The sequence below is a fragment of the Delphinapterus leucas genome, chromosome 11 (assembly GCF_059928025.1).
Source record: "Delphinapterus leucas isolate spDelLeu-1000000601 "Yukka" chromosome 11, BTC_Dleu_Yukka2, whole genome shotgun sequence".
Lineage (NCBI taxonomy): Eukaryota > Metazoa > Chordata > Mammalia > Artiodactyla > Monodontidae > Delphinapterus > Delphinapterus leucas.
Genome location: NC_143139.1, coordinates 98,263,023 through 98,290,236, shown reverse-complemented (window position 1 = coordinate 98,290,236; position 27,214 = coordinate 98,263,023). Strand labels below are relative to the sequence as shown.

Sequence of the window (27,214 nt, the reverse complement as noted above, 5' to 3'; positions counted from 1 at the left end):
TTGAAGATAAAATTTTATTTCTGACCAGAATAACATAAAAGATTTGTTTTCCATGCTTCAAAAAGAAAAGAAACAAAAAAGGTCTTAAGCAACTCTCTGGCTTGTCTCTCATTCCCTACACATCCCAACTTCATGCTTCACTTTCCCTAAGCCCGTGGGGAGCTACAAGACAGGCAGCCTTGACACAGAAACCAAGCAGGGACAGCGCCAGGGCCGCAGAGCAACTCCCTGGGCACGAGCACGCAGCTCGGCACGCCATCTGCCCTGCGCGAACCCTGACAACGTCTAAAGTGTTACAGACCCTTGGCAAGTTTTGCCTACTTCACTCTGTGCAAATCCTTTAATATGGGCTGTGAGGAGAGGATTTTGAGAAGAACAGAAAGGTTGGACCTTACCCCGTAGAAAAAAGGCTTGGAAAGCTTGGAATTTAAAAGTTTAGAACTCAGTCTTGTGCTCCACTTACAATTTCTCAGTTATCCATCGCATGACACACTTGGACACTGACCTGTGCTTCTGAAAAGGCCCTCTGGCTCCTGGAGACTTCACTTCTTAGTTACAGTTAGACCTGCCATTCTGTAGAGACCAAGTACTAACAAAAAAAAATTACACAACTCCAAAGAAGCCTACAGGTCAAGTCATTCCTAAAACATACGCTCTCACTGGTGGACCCAGTGCCTGCAGTCTCCACTCCTTCTTTACTATTTAACAACGTAACAAACACACTTCTAATTTTTTTTCTACACTAACGGGTGTTTCCACAAAAATTATAAAATCTAAGTGTCTAGTGTCTTATTTTCTCTTTGGCAACTACTGTTGCTTGGACAGTCTTTACTTTCCCCCTTTTATTAGAGAAAAACACCACCTGACAGAGGGCATATCAAATGGGAGTCGGGAATACCAGGTATGTCCCTGCCCATTGGTTTGGTCCCCGAGGTAGCTGTGTATCAGTCCTGACAAAGGACACCTGCCGTGTATGCGTCACCTCCCAAGCAGTTCAACACAACGCCTAACTCCCTCACCCAGCCTCTGAGGGCCACACACCCGCATGGCTCTTTTGGGGTATTTGACGGTTCAGATCAAGAGGTCCTGTGTGGAGTTCTCTAACATTCCTCATCGTTTGGGATGGCTCTGTGGTTACAGAAGGCTGGTTTTCAAGTTGCAGGTTTCATTGGTCTTAAAGATTTCAAGACCCTCCAGCATCATCTGTTTAAACAAAAAGAAAGGAATTCTTTAAAGAACATTAAAGCTGGTCTTACAAAAGTGCCTGCAATGGGATTTTCATTCCAAAAACCAATGATGGGTTTTCTTATGTGCTGAAGACTTTGAAAATACCCCCATAATGGAAGTAGTGGCCACTGTCTAAAAATGGCTTTCTGAGTTACAAATACCACCACGGGACAAAGGAAATGATAACATTAGATTTGCAAAGCTCTACGGAAGTCTCGACCCGAGAATGTGAGTGCTTCTCCCCTTCTCAGCGGACTGGAAGAGGGAGCAGCTGCCAACAGTGAGGGGCAATTTCAGCACACACACGGCGGGAGCCTGTTGACTTGCAGAGAAGAGCGAAGGTTCAGGGTATGTGCACAACGGGACTGCCTGCAGGTGGGAGCCTGCCGTGCTGCTCTGAGCCCTCCGGCCTGCAGGTATGGCCAGCAGCACTGAGAAGATGAACCTTGGTCTCACCCACATGCAGAGCAGGACAAAGCTTTCTGTAAGAAAGACCAGAGGGCGCTCTCTACACAGACAGACCTGCTTGGAGAGGAGGCCGCCGGTGTGGGTGCTGGCATCCAGGGGATCCCCGAGGAGCCCACGGACTGGCTTGCCCACTGCTCTGGAGCCAAGTCCACCAGGCAGTCCGCCCTGCTGCCCTATACACACACCACCAATCCAGAGGGCGGCCTGGGGCAGAAAAGCTACGCACGTGCAGCAGCAGCCGTGGCAAATCCACACGGCAGACTGCGGAACAGTCACCCGGGCCCACCTTCTTCTTAAATGCCGGCAGGCAACTGAGGAGCCCCAGACATGGGGGAAACACGCAGCAGGAAGGAGACTAGAGGAGGAGAGTCTCTCGTGCCGGAGGGAACAACTCAAAGAACACTAGTTTTATTTTTTTTTATTTAGTCACAGATGTCCCTAACTACTGGATTCACAATCCAGATATTTGCTAAAAGTCTGCCAAGAATTTTATCCAAAATACTATCAAAACGGAATTCTTCCTCTAAAGATATGTGCACTGAAGTTGGGCAAAATGTAAGGGGGGTGGGCGCAGGGTCAGCCGCGGCTGAACTCAGCCGGCCCCTCAACAGGCTCACCAACACACACTCACCGCCACCGCCGCCCGCCAGCAGGAGCCACCACCTCACCTGTCTCCTCCCGCCGGGCCCAACTCACTCTGCAGGCAGCCAGAGAGGACTGCCACGTTTGCTTATTTGTTTAACGTTTATTATGAATTTTTATATCCATAACAAACTATTTCAACAGTCCGCGTTCCTTGTGGTGTGGAAGGAAAATGCAGTACCACAGTACTGCTCAAACATACGCACTGAGGACCTAATTTAAATGTTACGTAAGTAACCGGTAGTATGTTAAATGCTTCATAGCTCTCCGAAATTCTTGGTGGATTATTACATTGGTGTTTAAGAGTGTTTCACTGAGGTTTTCTTATCTAATAAAAAATAAACTCTGTTATCCGAAAATCCTCTATTCTAATGTTTTCAGGAATAGAGTAGTCAGATAACCAGGGAAGTCTCTGGTATCTTTAGAGATCTGAAAAGATACCGTAGTCCTAAAACAACAGATGCTATGAGAAAAACTAAATCAGAAAACAAGAGCTCTCAGAAATGAACAATAACACCCAAAATAAAAATTTAACACCCAAAATTAAAAAGAAAAGGGTGGAACATACTTTGAGAATCCTCCAGAAAGTTTTTGAAGACAATTAAGACATTAGAGAAAACACAGTAGAAATCGGTCCAGGAGGTCCCAACTAATACGACTGAAGGAAGAGGGAACAGAGGAGCCCGATTATTCCAGAACTGGAGGGAAGAAAACACTGAGCAAGGTATATAAAAACCTTGCTCACCTATACACATCCTCATGAAGATTCTAAATAGCAAGGAAAAAGAAGATCCTAAAAGCTTCCAGAAAAGAAAGAACAGGTCACCTACAAATCACAGAGACCTGGGTTGCAGCAAACCCTCTTCAACAGGAAACCTGGCCGCTTAAGACAGCGGAGTTCCAAGGGGGAATCATGAATGAAGAATCCCACGCTCCAACCAACAGTGATGAGCCGGTCCTCGGGGGGCCGGGGGCTGTGGGGGCTACCGGAGGAGGTTCTGGCAGCAGTGGGTGCGGTGGGCAGAAGGCAGACCTGGGCGGTGATCCAGGACAGCAAGGGAGGGGGCTCCAGGGTGACACGTCTGCAGGTGGTCAGGGGATGACTCGGAAAATGAGGGGCAGTATGACTGACAGAATACGTACATTTAAAAACGTTGTGGAATGTGATTTTTGGGGGGACAATAAGGAGAAAAGAATCTAGAAACTCCCCCCCAAAATGAAAGCAACACAAACACCACCAATACGCAACAACCAAAAGTGGGAGCGTGATTAATGGAACGTTAGGGAAAGAAACACACTGGACCTTGATACTAAGAACACGTCCTGCAGCTGGCACAGCAGTCATGGCACTGGACCCATGAACACAACACACAGCTGGCTAGCCAGGAAAAATACTTCCTGTGTTTTTAAGCAACTATTGTTTTCCAACTTTTAGAACCGACCTATAGACAAACTGGAGGGCTTCTTGCCCCTCAGTCCGTGACCACGATGATCAACACTGACGACGTAAAAACTGGTGGGCTTTGGGAAGTGAGACGAGGAAGGGGAGGCGAGAAGGGTAGGGGCCGTTACAGCCGCATCTTCATATCGAGAGGTCAGAAAACGTAAGTGCACTATTTAAAGAATGAGAAGGTACAGACTAGGGAAACCTGGAAGCAAGAGAGGGAGGGGATGCTAGCTCCCCTTTCCTGGGGGTGACAGAGATTGTCTATTTAAATAAACAGTTCAACTAAATATTTAAATAGTTTACATAAATCTCATTCAGTGATAGAGGTCACAAAAAACATGATTAAAAGTGGTTTTCTCTGGAAACTAAGGTGACATAAATCAGGATAGTGGTCACCCTCGGGTGGTGAGGGAGTGTGACTAAAAAGTGATGGGGCTTGGGGCGGGCAGGGGCAGGCTCCTGACATGTTTTCGTTTCTTGAACTGGAGGTAACCAGTGAGTTTTCGCAATTGTGTGTTCACTGTGGAAACTCACTGGGCTGCTTACAATTTGTGTACTTGGCGAGTTTCTCTTCAATAACGGGCTAACTTAAATAAACAGAAATTGTTAAAGTAGGAACCTCTGGGCAGCTGGAATGATCTATGTATCATTCCTTCCACTGAGAGGCTGGGGTATTAAAGCAAAGCACTATGACTGAAAACACCTCCAAATAAGGCCAATCCGCAAAAAAGAAAAGACATTACAGGGCTTCCCTGGTGGCGCAGTGGTTAAGAATCCACCTGCCAACGCAGGGGACACGGGTTCCAGCCCTGGTCTGGGAAGATCCCACATGCCGCGGAACAGCTAAGCCCGTGCACCACAACTAATGAACCTGCACTCTAGAGCCTGCGAGCCACAACTACTGAGCCCGCGCGCCTAGAGCCCGTGCTGTGCAACAAGAGAAGCCACCGCAATGAGAAGCCCGCGCTCGCTGCAATGAGAGAAAGCCCGTGCACAGCAACGAAGACCCAACGCAGCCATAAATAAATAAATAAATAGAGTTTTTTTAAAAAAAGAAAAGATAAGACGTTATACCAGTATCTGATTGTCTGAGTTTCTTTGAAACTTCAATTCCATTTTCTTCTAACTTCCTCTTTGCACAGTCCTGGCATGCATTACCTGAAAGATGAAAACTTTTATTAAAAAACTTATCTAAGAACGGCTATCATCAAAAAGAACATAAACAACAAATGTTGGCAAGGATGTGGAGAAAAGGGAACCCTCGTACACTGTTGGTGGGAATGTAAACTGGTGCAGCCACTGTGGAAAACAGTATGGAGGTTTCTCAAAAAAACTAAAAACAGAGCTACCATATGACCCGGCAATCCCACTCCTGGGCATAGATCCGAAAAAAACAAAAACCCTAATTGGGAAAGATACGTGCACCCCGGTGTTCCCAGCAGCACGCCTTCAACTGCCAGGACACGGACGCGAGCGCAAGCGTCCGTCAGCAGGTGAACGGATCCGGAAGCTGTGGGGTAGGTCTTGGAGTACAGTGGATTACTACTACTCAGCCATAAGAAAAGAACAAAATGTTGCCATTTGCAGCAACATGGATGGGCTTGAAGGACGCCATGCTAAGTGAAATAACAGACAAAGACTGCATGGTATCACGTACACGCGGAATCTAAAAACTATAATAAACTAGTAACAAAAAAGCAGACTCACAGATACAGAGGACAAACCAGTGGTTACCAGTGGGGAGAGGGCAGGGGGGAGGAGCAATACAGGAGTAGAGGATTAAGAGGTAAAAACTATGAGGTGTAAAATAAGCTACAAGGGTATATTGTACAACACGGGGGAAATAGCCAGTATTTTATAATAACTATAAATGGAGTATAACCTTTAAAAATTGTGAATCACTATATCGTACACCTGTAACATATAACATTGTACAGCGACTATACTTCAATTTAAAAAACTGTTTTAATTTAAAAAACACCTATCTGATTTTACTGAAGCACTGACCAACTAATCCCTACCATACGCTACAGACGTCTATCAAGTTAATGCTTTTTTCAAAAGAAATGGATGACCCTGGGAGTCAGAGAACGCAGCTAAAACAAATGCGTCCTTTCCCACGGAGATAAGGGAGAAACGGAAAGCTGAGCGCGCCTGTTCCACAATTCCTTAACTGAAGCCCGTGCAGCACTACCAAGTTTCTGTCTGTGGCTCTGCTGAGAGGGGCAGGGAAACCGGGGCTGCAAGGCCTCCGGCTCCACTGACCAGAGCCCCTTCTAACCCAAGTGACTGACCAGCGTGGGGAAACCTGGCACTAAGTTCACCCCAGGGTGGACGCCGGGAGCCTCTGAGCGCAGTCGTACCTGGTCAACTCATAAATGGGCAGAGTCGAGCCCTGCAAGACGAGTATGGACATTTCAACCACGTAGTAGATAGAAAATTTTACACCAACGCTTAGAACCTTTGCAATTAAAATCTCTGAAGGGGATGGGTCAAATTATGCACTACCACGTGTAAAACAGAGAGCTAGCGGGAACCTGCGGTACAGCACAGGGAGCTCAGCTCCGTGCTCTGTGATGACCTAGGTCGGGGGGCGGGGGGGAGGGAGGGCCAAGAGGGAGGGGGTACGTGTATACATGGAGCTGATTCACTTCATTATACAGCAGAAACTGTAAAGGAATTATATCCGATTTAAAAAAAAAAAAATTAACTACATCTTAGACCCAACGGTATGATACAAATAGACTCCTGTTCTAACTCCCCCGGACTCTTGGTTCCAGGACAGGAAATTATTCCTGGCGCCAGTGGATGGCCCACGTTTGACAGAGCTGCTTCCCAGTTCAAGGGACCGTCACGCAGGTGTTGCCATCTATCATCTCTGGCGGGGCTGTCTTGACGCAACACGGGCTAAGCATTCAATGTGAGAAACACATCTATGATTTTATAAGTAAGAGCAGGAAAACACTGGAACACGTAGGCAAAAAACAGGCTGGCAAAAGCCAAGATGTGCTTTACCGAACAACGTGGTGCTGTCCACTCGATCGGCATCTGGGGAAGAAAGGAGAACAGTCAGCAGAGGCCACCCCACAGCGCTTCCTCCTCTCCGCCCCCAGGGCCGACGTGAGGGCCGAACCCCGACGTGTGAAGCCCCCGAGCCGGCCCGGGCACGGGGAGCTGCCACCACGACTGCGGTTGCTGCGGACCCACCAGCCCCTCCCAGCAGGAGAAGCGCCTCAAGAACACGCGTACAGACGTCCCTAAGGACACGGTCACACATTACAAGGCCAAACGGCCTTCAGCCCCCAGCAGCCTGTCAAGTCCACTCAGCTGCCAGGGTCTGGAAGAGGGGGCCTGGGTGGGGACAGGAGGCCCCGCCAGCGGCGGCAGGCGCGGGAGCCCCGGGCGAGGCCCCGTGGGTCAGGAGCGGCGGCGCCAGCGCGCAGGCCCGCGCAGGGACACCCTGAAGGCATGTTCCACTCTGCTGTCAGTCCAGGACCCCAGCCCCAGCTTCAAAATACCTGGGCACTAACTCTCTGAGCCTATCTCATCAGCTCTAAAACCATCTACTTAGTAGCAGTGGATACTGTGACCAAAAGTGAAATAAGGTCAAGGATGTAAAATTCACAGCAGTGTGTAACACAGCAAGTGTCGGCTCCCTGCCTTTCCCTTAGTAAAAAAAAGTAGACTGCCACCCTAATGACGCTTTTATTAATGTGAATGCAACTTAAGTCAGTCCATCTTGCTAATTATTAGCAATTTGGAAAAGGACTAGTGGGAAGAAGCTAGACTGCTGGAGTATCTGTGCATTTGGTTCCCGTGACCTTCGCGTTATCTCTAGTCTTCAAGTTCATGGCCGGTCACATGCAGGCGGCTTTGTGGTTAACCCAATTCCACTAGCGTGGGTGACTACGTCTGGGTTTCCTATTACCGTGACATGACAGCCAATACAGACCTCTTGAAGTCTGCCGTCATCCATGTTTTATGACACCAAACTCAAAGCCGTGAACTGCCCTCAGGGCGAGATGGCCAGTCTAAGAAGTGCCCGCTCCTCCTGGCCATTCCTGGCAGATGACCAGCTCCCCAAAGGGCCAAGGAGAATCACTTAAAAGCTGTGCTGCGCTCAGCAGAGCAGGGGAAAGATGTTATTTAAAAAAGAAAAGTCTTCATGAAACCATTTTGCGCTGCTGTGTTTTAACTTTTAAAATGTAGCGACAGGATAGAGGCGTGAGGCGTCTGCATTTCTCAGGCTGTCAGCACCACAGCTGATGAAGCCGGCTGGGCAGTTTTCTTTCTCGGTTAAGGTAATCTGAAGCATGGCATGTCATCTGTGACGAACAGATGCGTACAACTACATGCACAGCTTTGACGGTAACATTCTATTTACACGCTATTACTATCATACCAGTAACCCTAACCGTCTCTTTCTAAAGCACAGAGACATTAAGAGAAATAATAACTAGGAGACTGGTAAATCTCACGGTACGTAGAATTACCTCTCAATTTTATTTTATGGTATGTGATTTATATCTACAAAAAAGGGGAAAAAAAAAAAAGGAAGAATCCTATCAGATTTGTATATTGAAAAGTGAAAAAAAAAAATCCCATACCTGGACTTCGCTGTTTGCAGATCTGAGTGGCAAGGTCTTGCACGTACCCCGGAAAATAGTCAAAGCAGTCTCCGTAGGACACGACTTTGATCCCACGCAGAAGCATGTCTGCCTGCTGCTTAAAGAAATGGTCTTCACTCTCCTTGAGCACAACCATGTAGTGCTCCAAATCCGCCTTGTCCGGCACCGAATAAAGGAAGAGGGCCTGGAATATCTGATCACGGAGGGTCTCTCCGCAGCCCACAAACAGAAAGGATTTGGTGCGGTACAAGTTCTGAAGAACTTCCTGTGAAAGAACCAACGAGGAGATCGAGATGCTCATCTGAAAGTGAGTGAGATCTTACGATGTAAAGCTAGATATTTGTGATGTTAAATCGTTGCTCCCTAACCGGCCTTTCCCAAGAGCCACAGAGGAGCAAAGTTAGAAAAGCAGCAAAAGGAAGGGAGCCCCTTCCTCTCCAAGCCAGGGCAAGCGGCCCAGGCCCCAAATCCACGTCCCCAAATCCGTGCAGATGCGCTACTGCCCACCCCTCCCCACCCACCATCTTGTCAGCGTAGTCACTCAATTCAAATCTTCTACATTTATGTACAATTTTAAATGATTAAAACATAAAATAAGGGCATGAAATTTTCTTTCAGCTCCGAGCTGTGCATCTGTAAGGCCCTGGAACTGACCTCTGTCCCAGTGAATCACAGGTGGGAACTCTGCGGAGAGGGGCCTGGCCTCGGAAGAATAGGGTTTTGGGGAGCACGGGCAGGAGAGCTGAGGAGGGGACCAGTGACAAGGACCCAAGGGAGTGGGCGTAGAGGGAAACAGAGATTGTTAGCGGGGTCACCAGTTCCGACACCCAAACGCCTCAGGGAGAGGTGCAGTAGCGGCAAGGTGAGGGCGTCCCCCCTGTGCCCGGGGCAGAGGGCGAGGGAGCGAGGGCCTGGCGCTGCGCTCAACGGCGCATCAGTGAGGACCTGTGGTCTCTGAAGCGCCGTAACAAATGGCAGGCAGTTTGTCCACACCTCACTTGTCCAGGACATCAGACAAGCCTCACAGAGAACGAAACTTTAAAACTAGGATTTGAAAGCTAAAAGAGATTGCTAAATAGAGAAGGGGAAGGAGATGCCTGAATGAACAGAGAAAAAAGATGAGTAGAGAGGAGTGGCCAGAGAAGAGCGCTGCAGGCCGTGCAGGGGCCTGTGAGTCACGCTGAGGCAACGTAACTGGAACCCTGAGTAAGAGGATCACGGAAAGTCCACTGAGCGTCTATTCAAGGTGCCAGGCCCTGTGCCGGGCCCTGGAGACAGAGCTGAGAGCAGCGGTGTGACCCGAGGGGCAGGAGGCCTGGAGGCCAGGAACCTGCTCAGACCGCCGCCACTGCTGGCTAGCGCCGCCACGCAGCCCCAGGGGTACGACCAGTGCCTAGTCAGGATGCGCATACCATGACTTCCGGGTCTTGGGTAACGTCTTTGTATCCCGATAGGTCCAACACCATCCCGCAGGGATCTGTGTATAAGCCGTGAATGTGAAGAACTCCGTATTTGATGTGTCCTCTAGCCCACTGAAGGACCTAGCAAAGCACAAGCCAGACAGAGGAAGAACACTGGTGTTTAAAACAGGTGTAAGAGGAAAACACCCACAGTGACTCATGGCCTCTCAAACCTACCTGGGAAACAGGAAGAGATGCTTCAGTTTATATCCTTAAACCTAAGAGAAACTCAGGTGTTAAATGCTAGCTATTCCTGTCCTGCCATATCGAAAAGAACTTCTTCAGAGACCGACACTGTTGTGTAGAAAATACCTTTAACATCTCAGATTATAGCACACGGTCAAGACTGATGAGTTTAGGGAGACGACGAAGGCTTTCACTTCTAAGCCACGTGTTTTCTTTTAATTACGGCTAGGTATACAATGTTTGTACACCCAGAAAAAATATACATATACAGAAAAAATAATTTATCAAATAGGAGATGCACATCACGTATATTCCTGTTATCTCCACGCCACGGGCTCTCCCATCAGCGGGCCGGGCTGACGACCCCAGACAAATGGACTAACCCCCGCCCCTGCCCGCCACGAGCAGGCAGAGGAGCCAGCACTTCTGTTCCCTGCCACATGCAGCTTACTTCCAGAGGCCCTCGGTACAGCAGGGAGCAGCCCCGCAGACGGCGCCACGCTGCTCCGACACGGGAGCAAGGTGTCCTGCCACGTGTCACGGGGGGCCCGCTCGAGGCGTCGCCCGGGGCCCCATCACAATTCCTCGGCCAAGCGCCGGAAGACAGGCTGCCTAAGGGCAGCTCCCACACCTCCCCGGGTCCCGAGTAAGACAGCATCGCAAAGGGCCTCGATGACCCTGCGTGTGGAGCGGGGCTGGGACCCCCTGCCCGCCAGCAGTGAAGCAGGAACAGGCAGCGGCCGTAGCCGGCAGGGATCGTACAAATCCACAGGCACACACGGCGCACAAGAAATACAAGGGATGCAACGAGACTGTGGCCAACCTTAGCAATAAAAGAAATAAACGCGTAAAATGTGCACCTTTCCAACAGGAGAAATGTGTCTTGTTAGGTTTTTTAGTAACGCCTCGTGCTGGCAAGACATGGGAGACGGAGAACCCCTCACACAGCTGCAGGAGTGTAGACTGGAAATCTTTCTGGAGAACACGTGGGTGATTTACATCGTTTGTCTTTAAAATGGTCATACCCTTTGACCCTAACAAGTTCTCCAGGAACTTATCAAAAGTGTAGGAATTTTCACTGTAGCATTATTTATAGTTGTGAAAATATGCTCACAATGATAACTATAATCTAGTCTCACAATGAAATTACGTTTAAAACCATGCTTTTAAAGACAGTCTGATGACAGGAAAATGCTCACAGTAAATGCTAAGGGGAAAATGTCAGCACAAAAGCTTGGCGTGCGCTGCAGACCGGTGTGTTCATTAATAAATAAACAAGCCAATTAACCAAAATTCACAGCGATAGGACCGCAGGTGATCTTGCTTTCCTGAACTACAGCCTTTACCACCCACATCTCCTACAACGACAGAGCCCTTGCGGGTGTGCAGGACACAAGCAGACCGGAAGCCGGGGCAGGCAGACAAGGGCTCCTGAGGAGCTGGTGGCAGCGCCCTGTCCCAGGCCCTTCGTGTCTCGTTCCAGCGGGGAGAGGAGCCGCCGCGAGCAGACAGCACCCTTCCTATGACAGGCCCTCTGCTGGGAGGTGACAGCCCGTGCCACACCACAGCAGCAGTGCAAACACGCCTGCGCCTCCGCCTCTACTCCCGCCTCCCGCCCCGGCGGCCGGCCCGCACCTTGGTCTTGTCCTTCAGATCCAGAGACTCCATGGGCTTGTTGTGCTGTTGCCCGAAGATCTCCAGCAGGTTGTCATAGTTGGTGGTCAGCACCATGGTGCCCCTCTCCATCAGGCTGAGGATGGACTGCAGCACCAGCGGGCTCTGGATGTGCTGCTCCAGGTTGTCAAACACCTCCAGCAGGCAGTCCTGGAAGAAGCTGGGCTTGGAGTCGCCCGTGCGCTATGGAGAGGTGGACCCGGAGTTACAAAACCGCCAGCTCTCAGCCACCACCGAGCACCTAGGCAGGTGACAGTACTCTAGGCACCAGGGATGCAGTCGTTTTTTAAAAAAGGGAAAACGGCTGACCTTGTAGAGTTTACTGAAACCCTGGGGGAGGGAGGCAGGTAACGTGCAAACACGTCAGCAGTGATACACGCTGCTGGGAAGCCCAGCGGAGAAGGGGGCTCGCTTCCGCGCAGCAGTCCTGGGACGGCCTCCGGGCAGAGCGCCGGAGGGAGGGAGGCAGCTCTGGAGAGGGTGGTCCAAGTGGGGGAGGAGCCAGCGCCAGGCACCGAGGTCAGAGCACAGGTGGGGCCGAGGGCGGGAGAGGAGTGAGGGCACGTGCCACAGGTGAGGCCAGACAGCTGACCTGGAAACAGATCACGTGGGGCCCTGAAGCCCACAGTGAAGACCGGGGCTCCCTCCCCCTCCGCCTCCGCGGGAGCCACAGAGGCACTGGCCTCCTCCGCCTTGCCGCTCCGGGGAACTGGATGAAAGGCAGCGTGTCATGCTGCTGAGAGACCGAGTGGGACTGGGTCCCCGGATGTAGCACCAGAGGTCACTGGTGGCCTTGACCAGAGCGGCTTCAGGGGAGCCCGGCCGGGCTGGGTTCCAAGGGGAGGTGAGCGAATACGACAGCCCCTGAAGAGCTGTGCTGTGAAGGGGTTCAGAGAGATGGGGTGTGGCGCCAGGAGGATGCTTCACGCACTCCCAGCATGAGCGCCCCTCAACCAGCCTTGCCGCAGGGCCAGCAGGACGGCGGTAGAGCCTGACCCGTGCGTTCACATGAAACGCCTCTGCCGGCCCCTGCCCGCCCCCGGCACCACCGCCATCGGCCTCAGGAGCGTCCACCAGAGCCCCGCCACGTCCTCCCAGGTGGTCGCTCATCCCAGGGCTCGGTGCTCCCTCTTCCGAGACTCTCCTGTCCCTCCCCGCTCTGGAGACCCCGCACTGTTCCCGGGCTGCACCCTCGCATCTTCACGCGCTTCTGTGAGCCTTCGCCTCCTTCTGCCCTGAAGACCAGCTCCCCACATCCCTGGCACCGCACACTCCGGACCAGGGAGGATGCGAGGGTGGCACCCACTCGCTGCCGAGTCTCTCCAGCTGCGCTTCTGTCACAGCTCACGCTGGGTTCACATCCACGCAGCTGATCCTTCCTATATCACAGCCTCTAAATTCCTCCATCACCCTCCTCCAGCGATCCTGTCCCATCTCCGCCATCCATACCCCAAACCTTATCATGACCAGCAGCAGGACCCTTTCCAGAAGCCCTGGCCGGCCTCTCCCTCCACCTGCCCAACTCTTAGCACCGCGGCTCCCAGGGGACTTCACCCCACCGGGACCCACGGCGCTGACCCACTGTCTCTCCCTCCCCCGCCAGCCTAACTTCTCCCATCACGCAGCCTAGACTCCATAATGTAACACTACAGTTACTCCTGAAATTCGCTTTCAACTTCCCCGCCCTTCCCTGCCTTTGCTGGAATCCTTGGGCAAAACCCCAACCCTGGGAAAACCAACTCTCCACTTGCTCTGCACCTGTTCCCAACCCGCTGAACACGAGGAAAACGCAACCATTCTGACTGCCTCACTTGAACTCTTTTTTTAATGGAAGTTCTCAAAAATACACAAAAGTAAAGAGGAGAATCAGATAAAGCTCCAAATATTCACCTCCTTGACTAAACAAGCATCCACCTGGCTGGCCTCTATTTGAACGAATGGCCTCATCCGAGGGGTCCTTCTCTGGTCCATCGACTCTGCCCCTCCCTCTCCTGATAGGGCTCAGCAACTTCCTTTAGAAAGGGCCCGGGAGCAAGCTATTTTAGGCTTTGCGGGTCACAGTCTCTGCTGCCAATACTCGACTCTGCCCTGAAGCATGAAAGCAGCCGCCCTAGACGCTGTGCAAAGGAACGCAGAGCTTCACTTACAAAGCAAGCAGCACCAAAACCCTGCCCCATGGTGCTAGTTCCCCATTAACACAACACCCGTACCTGGCATCGTCACCCAGACTCTGGTAAAGCCATGGATGGCCACATGTACAACTCCCGCCAATGCCATGCAAACAGAGCGGCTTGCACGTCAGCCCCCGTAAGGGAGGACGCACGGCCCCTCTGTCCCCTCCCCACTAGCTGGCAGGCACACATCATTTACGGCAGGAGTCGGGGCAGCTAACCTTGAGCATGAGGTGCGGGCTGCACGGTGAAGACGGCGGAGCCATAAACGGGGGCCCGGGTTCCCCACACCGTCAAGCCCCTGTGCTCCACTGGGGCTGCCTACCCAGATGTTTAGGTGAGAAATGTAAACGCGATCACAGTCGAGCCACGTACTTTTGGGTTTCTTTCTCCAGCAGCCGAAGTTCTGCATACTAGTTCTCAGGCTTTCTTCTCGGTTAACCCTCAACATCTATCTCCCCACCCCAACTCTCAGATGACGGCTATACTTCTTCAACAAACCTAAGGGGAAGAAAGCTGCCTCGGGCCTCGGCCACACATCTAGCTCCCTGTGTGCGTCCTGTCCGATGACGACCTGGCTGTGACCTGTGTGAGCTCAGCCCTTTCCGCACCCGCCCCACTGGCTCCAGGGCATCACTCGGTGAGTGTCCCCTGTATCACCAACCGCTCTTCCTCTGCTAGATCCTTTCCACCTGCAGACAAAGAAGCTCCGTCTTCTCCCATCTTACAGTGTCTGGGAAGCCCTGGTTGTGTGAAGGGACGCAGCTGGCCTGCCTGGACCAAACACAGACCTGTCTGCCCTGTCCCTTCGCTAAACGAGGGTGAGATCACCAGGCTGGTCCCCAGAGCAGCACGGCGACCTCCCTGAGACAAGCCCCCTATCCAGGCTCTGTTTAACAAGGACTGTTTTAGGAGCCCACACTGTGCTCGGCACCCCCTCTGTTTAAAGGGACGATATTCTGATGAACTGAAAGATTTCTGGCTTGTCAGCCCAACTCAGTGAGAAACAGACACGATGCAGGCTTGGAGAAGTCCAAACGCTAGACTCATTCACCAACCTGGCCCACAGCCAAGCTGTCCCCAGTGAGACCTGACGCACTTGTGTGAAAAGACTTACAGGGGACATCTTCCGGATCAGGTCATGGGCGACAACCAGCAGGTCCCCGTCCTTGGTCACCTTCCTGCGGAACTCGGCCACGTCCCCGGGGTGCAGCACCTCGAGCTGCTCCGCGGCCTCGATGATGGCCTCGATGCAGCTCCTCCACGAGCACAGGGCGGGGATCCCTGGGGCCGCGGCGGCACTGACTCCCGTCCCCATGACCAGGAGCAGCTCCTGGGGCTGTTTCCGGATGAGGCTTTTTAAAAACTTTCTACTTAAAAACAAGGGAGGGAAAGAATGAAAGCCAACGTGGAAGTACTGCAACCACGAAGAAAACAATGCAGTCTGGGAACATCCATGAGGTGTCAGGTCAAACACAGCCCGTGCTGGACACAAACACACACGCAGCGTCCCCCCAGTTATACTAACCGCAAGACAGAGCCTGTGTCTTTTTCTTTTGGGGTATCAATCTCACATGTTCTATCCTCATTCCTAAGGGACTTGGGACAGTACTGTCTTCTTCATCTCGAGTCCCCCATAGTGTCGAGCACACGCTTAAGTGATATGTATTCGTGCACAAGAAAGCTCAGCAATTTAAATTCCTTTGAAACTGCAAAGGGCTTGTAAATGCAAACTGTGGGGATGAAATGATCCCCGATCACAGGACAGGAAAGAAAACTCCTGGCAAAATGCTGGTCCTCTGCAACCCACCCCCCGGCAAGCACCTCCTTCTCCTGCATCACTTCACAGAAGTGTAACCCGCCCACTCCCAGTCAGAGGTTTCTTTCCTGTGAAACGTGGCACCCCCAGCCTTAGACGCGACCCTCTGGTCACCTGCTGCTCGGTATGGAGGCCAGGCGACAGTCGCCTCCTTGGGCGGAAAGAGAGCTGCCCCTGCGAACGTTCCTTACTTTGGAGCAAAGGGTAGTTACCTGGCCCTGGAGACGCCCTCCCCAGCTGGTGTTCTCACCTCGCTCACCCTCCCAGGTACCAGATAACATGTAAGGAGACTTGTGATGGAAGCTATACATCCATCACTGTTTGAGGGTGCAGTTGACTTCATTTACCTTGATTTTTGTTCACTTCTGTTTGTTGTCTTTTCCACGGAATCCATCTGTAAATCCTAAAGAGATTCAGAAGCAATCGGTCAGAAGCAACTTCCACTTCCCAGATGAAAGTTCTCTTAATAGTACCCTGGAAGAGAGATGAGGCGGAATTAAAATCAAAGGTCTTGGAGCTTTCTTTAAATTAGAATAACTGAAAAGCATCGTATACAAGAACATACATCCAAAATGGTTCCTAAGCCCCCATTCCTAATTCTGTGACTTAACAGGCCAGGCAAAGTCTCAGACCCTGATTCTGCAAAGCCCGACACTGGAAGGGAAAATGAAGGGAAACTAGTGTGAGGGAGCGCAGGTGGTGCAGCGGTTCAGCGCTGGGTGTTTTCACCGCCCCTTCATGACTCTGCTCCAGAACCGCTTCCAGGTGACACGAACACAAACGACTTATCACGGAAGGAAGACAACGCAACGGCACGACAAAGTAAGCCACACACGGGTTTCCAGGACTGTCCGAGCTCTCGAGGGCACCAAGCAGTGCACTGAGAGGGACCAGGACACGCCCAGCAAGTCTTCTGAGGAGACGCCAGGCCCCCCTTGGCCGTGCTGAAATCCAGTCCAAAGGAATAACCGAAGTAAAAGGTCAATTCTTAGCTTACATAAAACGCGACTCTCGAATCAGCCAGGTCTCTATTGCCAGACTATCTCCGTGTTCTATCATTTTTCCAGAATCATATCCCCCCCCCCAATTCTCTACCTAACATTTACTGCAAAGAAGGAAATATACAGAAAAAAAAAAAAAGATTAAAAAGCCCATAATCCTACTACCTACAAGCAATGACTGTTAGCATTTCTAGAGTTCCCTCTAGACTTTTTCCTTTAAAATTTTTACATCATTTGAGACCATAGGTCATATCCTACTTTTTTCATGCATTTTAATAAAAGTATTTCTCTTATGTTATTCAAAACTATTCCTAAATATAAGTGTAATAGCAACACACATGAAATTCTATCTTACTGATATGCTATCCTTTACTTTACCTACCTCCCCAATGTAGGGCATTACTATAACTCTGACAACCATCTCCGTGCACAAAGTTTTCGTCTATTTTGAAATTATTTATTTAGGAGAGATTTCTGACAAGCAGAACTGCTCAGTTAAAGAATATGAACTCTGTAAAGTATCTCAGCACATTACCGCCAAACTGCTTTCCAGAAAAGTGGTCAGCAGAATACGTAAGTGTCTGCTTTGCATAGCCTAACCAGCACTCATTGAAAACCACCTTTTCACATGCATAATCTTTTTTTCCCCCCTAAGTTAGAATTAGGTCACCAAAAATAATTTCCCAGGGGAAGGAACCAAGGCTTAGTCACTCTGTGAGCATCGTTAGACTTTAAAGCTAAACAGGGTGGCAAGAATATCCCCTGGAAATGTACGAAGAGCTCTGTGTAGGCGCCTGTGCACATGTCCCCCCCGCCCCCGCTCATGGGAAAGGGTTCAGAGCGCCCTTCAAACTCCCAAAGGTGTCTGTGACCTTCCCCCAAATGTTAAGAGACCAGTCTGCAGGCAAGGAAAGTGCGGCTCCCTGATGCCCGTCACCTGCCCAAGGCTGGCGCTCGGCCCTAACTCCTTCCCACTGTGGAGTTACTATCTGAGTCATCAAAGGTCAGGTTGTTCCATTTCTGTTTTTATCTACTAGATATTTCCTAAGGAAAGGAATAAATATTGAGGTTTTCCACTGTATTATATAATCCCGAGAATAAGCAACCTTGGGCCCCGGCCAGGAGATTTCAATGACTGACCTAATTATTCATCGATCCTCAGTTTTAACAGCTATGAAATAGGAAATCCTGCTAACTGACCGAGTTTTGAAAGCTTGAGAACCTCTCATAGGAAAGATGCTCTGGATTCAACCTCTGGAGTCACAGAGCTCAGGAGGCCGCAGACTTCCTTTCTCAACCTTCCACCGCATGACGGAACTCAGAGTCCTTCCTGTTCAAGCCTGTGTGAAAGGTTAATACAAGATGCTTACTGGCTGACTAATCCAATTGCCCCCCAATCCTGCTCCCCCAAATAATCTACATCACTTGAAAATAGTTACTCCTTTCCACCTGGAAAGGAGTCTTTTACCTCATCCTGCTCTACAAGACATTTCAGAATATTTTTTGAACAGTCACTGGTCAACCAATGGCTTAAGAAATCACATGCCCCAAACTGTCACCATTGTGAAGAACTTTAAAAATCTCTCTCTAGTTCTTTCAATTATTGCTCAGCTGCTTTCGATGCTCCATATATGTACGAAGATAGATACAAATGGAAAACCTAAACACTGCATTTACACATCTGCAAAAAAGTATGAACAAATTAAACTTTTGTGGGCTGGACTTAACTCCAGAATTAAGTGATTTCAAAGTTTTCCAAAAGAACAAGTTACCACTGCAAGCACTGAGCATGTACGGAACAGGCGACAGCTTGCACTCCTGGCTGGTGGCTTGCCGGCTTGAGCGTTCAACACCCGCTCTCCTCCTGAGCATGATGAGAGCCTGGCGCTGGCTCTGCAGCACTTCCAACAGAACCGCACACGCTCCAAACTCAATAGGCAGGTGAGCCTCCAAGCTTTAATACCGATGGGTGTCTGTAAGGATCAAAGTAGCCAACACAGGAAGTACCCAATTACATTAAATCTCAACACAATAACTATGTAATGATGAACTGCACAGCTGCCCATATTTAGACATTTACAGTTCATTGTAACCCTGCATGTTGAAAGACATTACCTCATTTCCTGTTCTTTCAGCAGCATAATTACCTGAGCCAAATCTCACAATGACCTAGAAAGTACCCCAACTCTCTCCTTGTTTTTAAACCAAGGGCCAAGCAGGAGATCTCCCTCCAAAGCACTCAGTGCCCGATCCTAGAAGTTCCTGTAGGTGGGCAGGCCTCTGGGGTTCTGCTTACATCCCCAACACCAGTCCTCCAACCCAGTCAGGTTCCAGACAACAGGAACAAAAGCCTTCAGAGACCTTTTAGACACGGCACCTTTTGGCTTCCTTGGTGACCGTGTCGTCACCACACTTTGCAGGCCCAAAGCCAAGTCACCATGGTAACCCATTTTTTTTTTCCAGGACCTATCAGCATTTTCTGAAAGCAAAATCAGGCCCCAACACAGATTTGTATCAGCAGCTCCTGTCCTTTTTATTTAAAGCCATGAATAAAAGTCTGAATAGGATATTTTCTGCTTAAAATCGGAGATCATGAGTATTTAAGAACTTCAGAGTAGCCAGAGACTGCCTTACTTATCCTTTGAATCCCTAGTGTCCAGCACTAAATAAATGTTCACCAAACTGAGTCTAATGCAAAACAGAATAAACTACAAACACCAAACTTGTTACTTACAGCTAGCAAAACGAAGTCCCGCTCCCCAGCTCCCTAACTCCACTGCACCAGACTGTCAGTGACCTCCACGACCCGCTCCATCATGCCTCCTGGTCCCCGGGCCCTTGTGCAGTCAGTCCCACTCTCACTGACTCTGGGCTGGGTCATGTGACTTCTTTGGCCAATGGGATGTCGGCAAACAAGCAAGCGAGCCTTTGATAAGCATGTTGACACTGGAGCCTGTCCTCTTGGAACTCAGCCTCCTAAAGCCCAGTCTAGCCTCCTGGATGGCCACCGATGGAGAGCACACCAGCTGACAACCCAGCACCATCCACTCGACAGGCATGAGAGCCTACGAGGTACCGTTCAACGCCAGGCAAGCGGCCAGATGACCACAACTGCGTAAGCGACCCCAGCGAGGCCAGCCTGAGTCCTGCCGAACCAGGCCCAGGTGCTGACCTACAGAACTGGCCGTTCTTTGAAGCGCTCATCACCATTCTACACAGCCAGAAAGAGCAGAGGGATGGGATAAAAGACAAAAGTATCAAGACCAAAAAAAAAAAAAAAGCACAGATCAATGAGTGAAAAGGGTCCATAAAGTTTTGAGGGGGGGAGGGAGAAAATATTTGTCAATAATAGTATTTTAGGGACTTCCCCGGTGGTCCAGTGGGTGAGACTCCGCGCTCCCAATGCAGGGGGCCCGGGTTCCATCCCTGGTTGGGGAACTAGATCCCACGTGCATTCCGCAACTAAGAGTTCGCATGCCACAACAAAGATCCCACATGCCACAACTAAGACCCAGTGCAGCCAAATAAATAAATAAATATTTTTTTAAAAGAACAGTATTTTATTACAAGTAGCATAATAAAAAACTTAAAACGAATCACTTTCTATTATAAATTACACCTTCACTTAAGTACAAACCCTGAATTAGAAGTTTCCAGTCTGTGGGATCCTCAAAGATATTCTTAAGAAAACTTAACTTCTTCCTATAAATAATCACATGGGTTTTGAGTGGTATATAAGAGCATGGAGATGAGAGCTCCCAAGTTGTACAGCCCCCGATGACAATGAAGGAAGAGGGGCCTACAGTAGACATACGCTCAAAACATATTCCTCTTACACAGGGACATCGCAAATATTCATGAAAATTTCCAAATGCTCGCTTTTAACTCACTTGTACCCAATCCATAGTGATGGAATAAGATGCTCCCAGAATTTGTGGAAAACGTCAGGTCACTGTGACTACAAATGACTTGATTAATTTAAAGGCCTGGCAACACAGCTAGCTCTGGTATTACACTCTGCTACTGTTACAAAAGTAACCCACACTAAGAAATGATTTATAAATCTGCTACTCACAGGAGACAGGAGACCTGAAATATTAATACTAGTATTAAATGGAACCCCTGTAGCCAGTGTGGTTCCTAAGGACTGGAATGTCCTTAAATGAGGCCAAACCAATTGCCCTGTGACTACACCCAGGCAGGTCTGGAGGCCTCCGGCCACCAAGCAAGCTCTTCCCAGCTCCATCCGAGTATCGCAGGAGTGCCTGGGGCTACAGCTCACTGACACTGACACACCTGGTCCTTAACATCCTCCTCCTCACCCTTTTCTCTAACTTGAGTCCCTCCAACTGCCTTTTTCATGGCAATCTGGTTCCCGGTGTTAACTTGGGAGGGGGGGCCACAGAAGCAGAAATCATTCGGCAACAAGAGGAAGTTTTCAAGTACATTTGACAGACTTCTAACCACTAACGAATCATCTGGGATCTAGTTGGTAGAGGTATTTCTGGCGAGTTTGGTTAGCCTAAGTAGGTTCATCTGAGCTGAAAACAAGGTGCAAATGGACCCTGAATAATTAAGCTTCCAGAACTGCAAAGGAGAGGCTTGCCCTGAAACCACAACACCTGGGGCTCTGGTGGAGAAAATACAGAATCTGGAGACAGGAGACACCACCATATCCCCCAGCCCCGAGATCGCTCTGAACCTCAGTTTCCATATCTGTCAAATGGGAATGCCATCATCCACATCACTGATTGCTGTGAAGGTTCTGAGCGAGTTAAATATCTGAAAGGCACTTAACCTTAAGACGTTTATCTATTACTATAAACAACCTCAGCAGCCAGCTGCTCTCCCTCAGCAACAGGAAGCTTTCAGTTCAACACTACTTCTCCACAATGACATATTCATTTAACCTGGATTCTGGTAAAACTTAACCCAGTCATTACTAGTAAGAGATCTTCAGGATGAATTGTTTTCTTCAAGTTACAGGAAATACAAAACCTTAATTTGAAAACATGCTACTTAACGAATCACTTTTTATTCAGTCAAAATAAACTGCAGGGGGAAAAAAATCCTTATTTTGTAATGATCAAAATGTGCTCATTTGCTTCTTGAAACCAGCGCCTCCAAACAGAGTTGCTTGGGCACATAAGCTCAAACCGAGAAAACAACAAAACCCGCCACTGATAAAAAATTTAAAGGCCACAGTTTAGTTCAAAAAGCAACATTAATTGCTGACACTTTCTACGCCCCCGTTAGATTCAAGGGCAAACACTAGGCACCTTATGTGCGTTCTCACGTAAAGCTCTCAACAACCCTGTGACGCGGCTCCTCTTACCTCTCACCTGGCCAGCGCTGACATTAAACCCTTTTAAGAGGCCAGCCACCATGCTAAATGGAGTCTTGCACGTTTTCTCCAATTATCAGTGCAGCTCGGGAGGGCAAGCAAACATACGTGACATTGTACCAGGAACACTGCCAACGTCTGAAGTGGTCACTGCTTAACAGTCTGTCCATCAGATGTGACAGGCTTGCACAACTCAAATAGACACGTTACGTAACAATAAGCCAATAACGGCTTATTAAAATGTATCAGTGCAGAGGCCAAATGCTGAAGCACCAGCATTTATCCGTCCCAAGAGGAATAAGAGATGTTCTAGAAAGTAAACCTCCAGTGAAATCTAAAATGACAGAATTTTAGAGCTGGAGGGATCTTAAAGGTTCCGCAATGTCAAATACCCTAAATAACAGATGTGAAAATTGAGACTGAGAGGCAGTGACTTGGTCAAGGTCCCCTAGGGAGTCCGGGGACAAGCTATAAACTCATTCCTGGCTTACGTCCCATACCCTTGCCACTACCCTGGGCACCAGCTGGCCCACTGTGACCCCAAAGCTTCATGTGAGGTGCTCATTTGTGCCTCATTTTACGGCCATATCTTTATAAATACCAAGCCACACAGTTTGGCTGATCTGCAGGTTCACCTGCTTCCTTGTTCCATTCATTTTCCAGAAATTCTAAGAGAAACAGCCAGCATTAGGAAGATACTAGAGGCAGCAAGAAGCCTCGGGCGAAACAACGAGCTCAGAAGAGCTTTCTGTTTGCTCCGGGCTGGCAGCTTACCACACAGCTGTCCGGTTAACTTTAGCAAGCAAATATAAGATAAGGAACAGATAAGGAGGGCTCAGCTGGGAAACAAAGCCACCACTGGAGAGGACTTCATTCTCCTGGGAAAGAGACCTTGAGGCTCTTTGAGGGAGGAAGTAGGATCCAGCAGAAAGAGTCCAGGCTTAGAAGTTAAACAACCGTATCAGCTGTACTACTTAATATGGGGTTGAGTTACTCCGTCTCTCTGAGCTGTGTTTCCTTCATCTGTAAAAAAGGAATAATATCTTACATCTCAGGGTCGCTGCAAACACTAAAAGGGGTAACACTTAAAACAGCAGAGCCCACAACAGTGCGATCCCCACTATACCATGTGCACGCGATGGGTATCCTTCCTGGATTTAATCAATTGAAATTAAATAAAATTTAAAACTCAGTTCCTCGGTCACACTAGTCACGTTTTAAATGCTTGACAGCCACACGTGCCGAGTGAACTGGACAGCACAGATCCAGGGCGTTTCCATCATCACAGAAGGTTCTACTGTACAGCGTCATCGTACCTGGTGAGTCTCCCTGCCCCTCACCCAAGTCCAGACCTCAACAAACAAAAGTCCTGTGGATTTATTCTCAATCGATCTCTAATCCATACCCTCCGCCATGCCTTGCAGTCCTCACAACTTGTCTGGACTGACAGCCACCCTGCTTCCGGTTTCAGCCCCTCGGGTCCCACACTGTCTCCAAAGTGACGTTTCTGACACAACACATCTGAACTCGTCTCTCCTTCAAGGGTTTTCCAGTTCCTTCAGGACCCCCAAGCCCAGCTTCCAAACACTCCGTGATCTGGTTCCACTTCTGAGCCCCAGCCTCTCCTCTCCCTGCCCACTGTGCCACATGTGCACCTCCGGGGTGGATGCTGGGCTCACTCTGACACGCAGTCACCCTGATGAAGCCCTAGGTGACCTACCTATGGGCAAAAGACCAAAACCTCCCCTAAAAGGACTAACAAGTTCCCAGCATCAGTCCCCAGGCAGAAAACGGTGGGCTGAGACAAGAAAGAGCTGGAAAGGTCCTTGGGGTCTAGACTTTAAGAAGCTTAGCCGTGCTTGAGGTCCTCGCTGGCACCACCTGGTCCAGGTCACCTCCACCTCTCCTGTGGTCTTGCTTCCTCCAAACAATTCTCCCACACCAGACCCAGCAATTGTTCAAAATCACAAAATCCCTCTTCACTCCCCTCCTCAAACCCCTCGATGGCCCCCCACTCCCTTCAAATACCAAATCCTCCACCAGGCTTCAGGAGCTCCTCTTGCTTTGGTCCTGACTACCCTGGCCCAGCCAGTTCTTGCCACTCCACGCCTGAAACCCCGCCCTCTGCCAAGCTTCCCAGTTTCCCCCATTCTGGTCTCCTCTATCCGGAACACCTCCCTCACTCCTCTCCACTGACAACGCCCCCCTTTCTTCAGCTTGGAGCTGGACCATCACTCACGCAGGGGGATGGGAGAAGCAGTAATTCAAGAAAGGGCCAAGGGCATGGTGGGCCTCAGGGAACAAAGCTGGATTCTTCCCACTTAGGATTCCCTCTAATAGCCCCTGAGGACCTTGCTCATTAAGGAGGTATTACATCTCCAGCCACGCCCCCAAGATGAATCTATGCTCCAGCCCACTTCTTGGTTTCCAAAATCTCATGTGCTTTGTGGCATGCCTCTCTACCTTTTCACATACTGTCCCTTTGCCTGGAGTGACCCTGGCAAACTTTTTTTTTTTTTTTGCGGTATGTGGGCCTCTCACTGTTGTCCGTTGCGGAGCACAGGCTCCGGAAGCGCAGGCTCAGGGGCCATGGCTCACGGGCCCAGCCGCTCCGCGGCATGTGGGATCTTCCCGGACCGGGGCACGAACCCGCGTCCCCTGCATCGGCAGGCGGACTCACAACCACTGCGCCACCAGGGACGCCCCCTGGCAAACTTCTTTATTTCAACCTTCAAGAATCAGCTCACCTATTACCTGTCACTTTTCCTCCCCTCCAAGAAGCTCTCCATAACACCCCTTCCTGAGAATCTGACCCTCACCCCAGCTAAGTTCAAGGCCATATAAAAACTACCTAGGTGCTTAACTACCGCCCTCCATTGTGGCCCTGAGAGCAGGGACTGTGTCTTCTCTGGCTCCAGTGCCAATTCCTGGAAACTTAGTCTTTTGGGTCTAGACTTTAAGAAGCTTAGCCGTGCTTGAAGAAGCCACGGTCCTCACTGCCACCACCCTGGGTCGAGGTCACCTCCACCTCTCATGTGGTCTTGCTTCCTCCAAACAATTCTCTCCCACCACAGCCATTTAAAGAAAAAAAAAAAAAAAAAGTTAGCTCCATGAATGACAAAATTAGGAGACAAGCTCAAAGCGTCCTGATCCGCCCCAAGGCTCTCACCTACTTAGCTGGGCCACCCTGCACCACATCGGATCTGTTTTCTAGGCGCTTCTGTGGAGCCATGAGTCTCACCGCAGAGCATGAAAATTAAACCCTGTCCTGCTCTGGCCTCAATGCAACAGTAAACACGAGGCCACGGCCTGCGCTGAGGTCACACCCCCTACCTGGTTACAAAGGGTCATCAGTGACTCATATGCCTCTACTTCTTTTCTATTATCAAGAATTCACAAGCCCCCAGGAGCACTTTCACGGACACCGCATTGGTCCACGGACCTCAGGTTTGAGAAGCCCAGCATCGAGACCAGCAAGGAGAGGGAGGCAAACGGCAACTGAACCTCGGGGCCGGTGGCAGAGGGCAGGGCAGACGCCGAGGGTGGGGACGGCGGCCCAGGGAGCCGGGGGAGGAGCTAGGGAGAGATGGCGCGGAAGGCCTCAGGGAACCCGGGGATGGGAAAGTCAGGGACGGTCTCGGGGGTCCTGAGGGAATCTTGGGGGGTTTCTGGAACCGAGGATCCTAAGGGGTCCCGGGGCCCTGAAACGGCGGGAGGGCCTCAGGTGGTCTCGGGGTTTAGGGGAAATCCTGAAGGGTCTGGGGGCTCGAGAGTCCTGAAGGTGTAGGTGCCAGAGGTGGCCGGGGACTCCGACAGGGTCTCGGGGGCCGGGGCGGATCCCGAGGGGTCCTGGGGGCTGGGGCTCCCGAGGGCGGGTGAGACGGGGGTCTTGGGAACCGAGCTTCTGGGGTCCTTGAGGCGGCCGTGGATCCCGAGAGAGGCCGGGGGTCTTGAGGGGCTCTCCATCCGGCACCCCCGGGCCTCCCCAACCAGCCAGCTCACCCGCGGCGCCGCCGAGACGCTGGTCGGAGCTCGCGCTCCCGCCGCCTCCTCCCGCTCAGCGGTCCAAGTCTCCGGGGGCTCCGGGAGGCCGCGCGCCCCTCGCGCTGGGCGAGGCCGGGCGGAAGTCAGTCTGCGTGTGGGGGGACGGCGCGCGCACCCGGAGCCGGAGCCGGAGCCGGAGCCGGAGCAGATGACGCGCAGCCCTCAGCCGCGACTCCCACGGAGGCCGGCCGCGGCGTTTCGGCAAAACCTTGCCCCGTGCGCCCGCCCTCGCCGCGCGAAGGTTCCGCCCCAAAACCAACAGCTCCCTAGCCGCCGGCCCCGCCCTCCGCGGAGGCCCCGCCCCCACCTCCGGCGCAGTCGCGGTTGAGTGCGCCGAGGGCTCTCTCTGGGCCGAGCCTTCGTCCGCGCTCCGCCTGCAGCTGCTCACCGCGCGTTCTCAGCTTCTTCATCTGCAAAATGGGCGCGGGCGCACTTTGCAGGGATATAGAGACCATTAAGTGCAATCGGAGGCGCCTCTCTGCAGCCAGGCCCTGCATCACACTCATGCACAGCTTCTATTCTCCAACCCGAGTTGGGTCCAGACCCGGGCCAATGTCGGGTCTCCAAACACGCCCTGCTTGCCAAAGACCCTGCGGACCTAAAATCGCCAGTCCCCTCCCCCAACCCCGCGTTCTTTTCTTTCAGAATTCTACCAGAAATTACGTATACTTGTTGTCTCTCCCCAGCTCCCCGGGAAGGCCGGGACCTTGTCCGCCGTGTCCATCCCTGGGTACCCAGAAGCTAAAAGGGGGCTGGGCACACGATCGGTGCCCAAATGTGAATGAGTGTCCACCCGTGCTCTTCCCTCATCAAGAAATACTCTCACCCGGAAGCTGAGAATGGGACCAGCTTGGGTTCGACTCCCGTGAGTCCCAGTGACCACACGCCCGTCCGTGTCCCAGGTTCCGTGTCTGTAAAACCTGTGATGCTAGTGCGCGCCTCCTGGGGTGGTTGAGAGAACCAAATGAGATTGCGCATAGATGGGCTCGGCACAGCGTTACGCAGCTGGTTTAGTGTCCCCTAGTGATCTTATTATTCTGGTGGCCCCCTCCTCCCATTGTCTGCCCCTGGAAGCCCTTCCCTTCCCTGAAGAAAACCTAACC

General features: G+C 50.8%; 1 protein-coding gene across 14 annotated transcripts; it reads right to left on the bottom strand.

Moving 5' to 3' along the window:
- Positions 1-26,335, bottom strand: SIRAL2 (SIR2 antiphage like 2). 14 transcript variants are annotated; one of them, XM_089921439.1, is made up of 10 exons: positions 26,070-26,334; positions 17,924-18,696; positions 16,070-16,196; positions 15,021-15,276; positions 11,694-11,915; positions 9,825-9,953; positions 8,392-8,713; positions 6,800-6,832; positions 4,859-4,942; positions 1-1,203 (listed from the first exon to the last, which is right to left on the bottom strand). In XM_089921439.1, the coding sequence occupies exons 3-10, from the start codon at positions 16,114-16,116 to the stop codon at positions 1,184-1,186; spliced, it is 1,113 nt and encodes a 370-aa protein (XP_089777565.1). In that variant the 5' UTR covers positions 16,117-16,196; positions 17,924-18,696; positions 26,070-26,334; the 3' UTR covers positions 1-1,183. The 14 variants fall into 14 exon arrangements, 13 of the variants coding, with proteins under 13 accessions (XP_089777565.1, XP_089777568.1, XP_089777567.1 ...); XM_089921442.1 differs by having other exon boundaries at positions 17,924-18,063; XM_089921441.1 differs by lacking the exon at positions 26,070-26,334 and having other exon boundaries at positions 17,924-18,063; positions 18,496-26,061.
- Between the last annotated feature and the right edge of the window lie 879 nt (positions 26,336-27,214).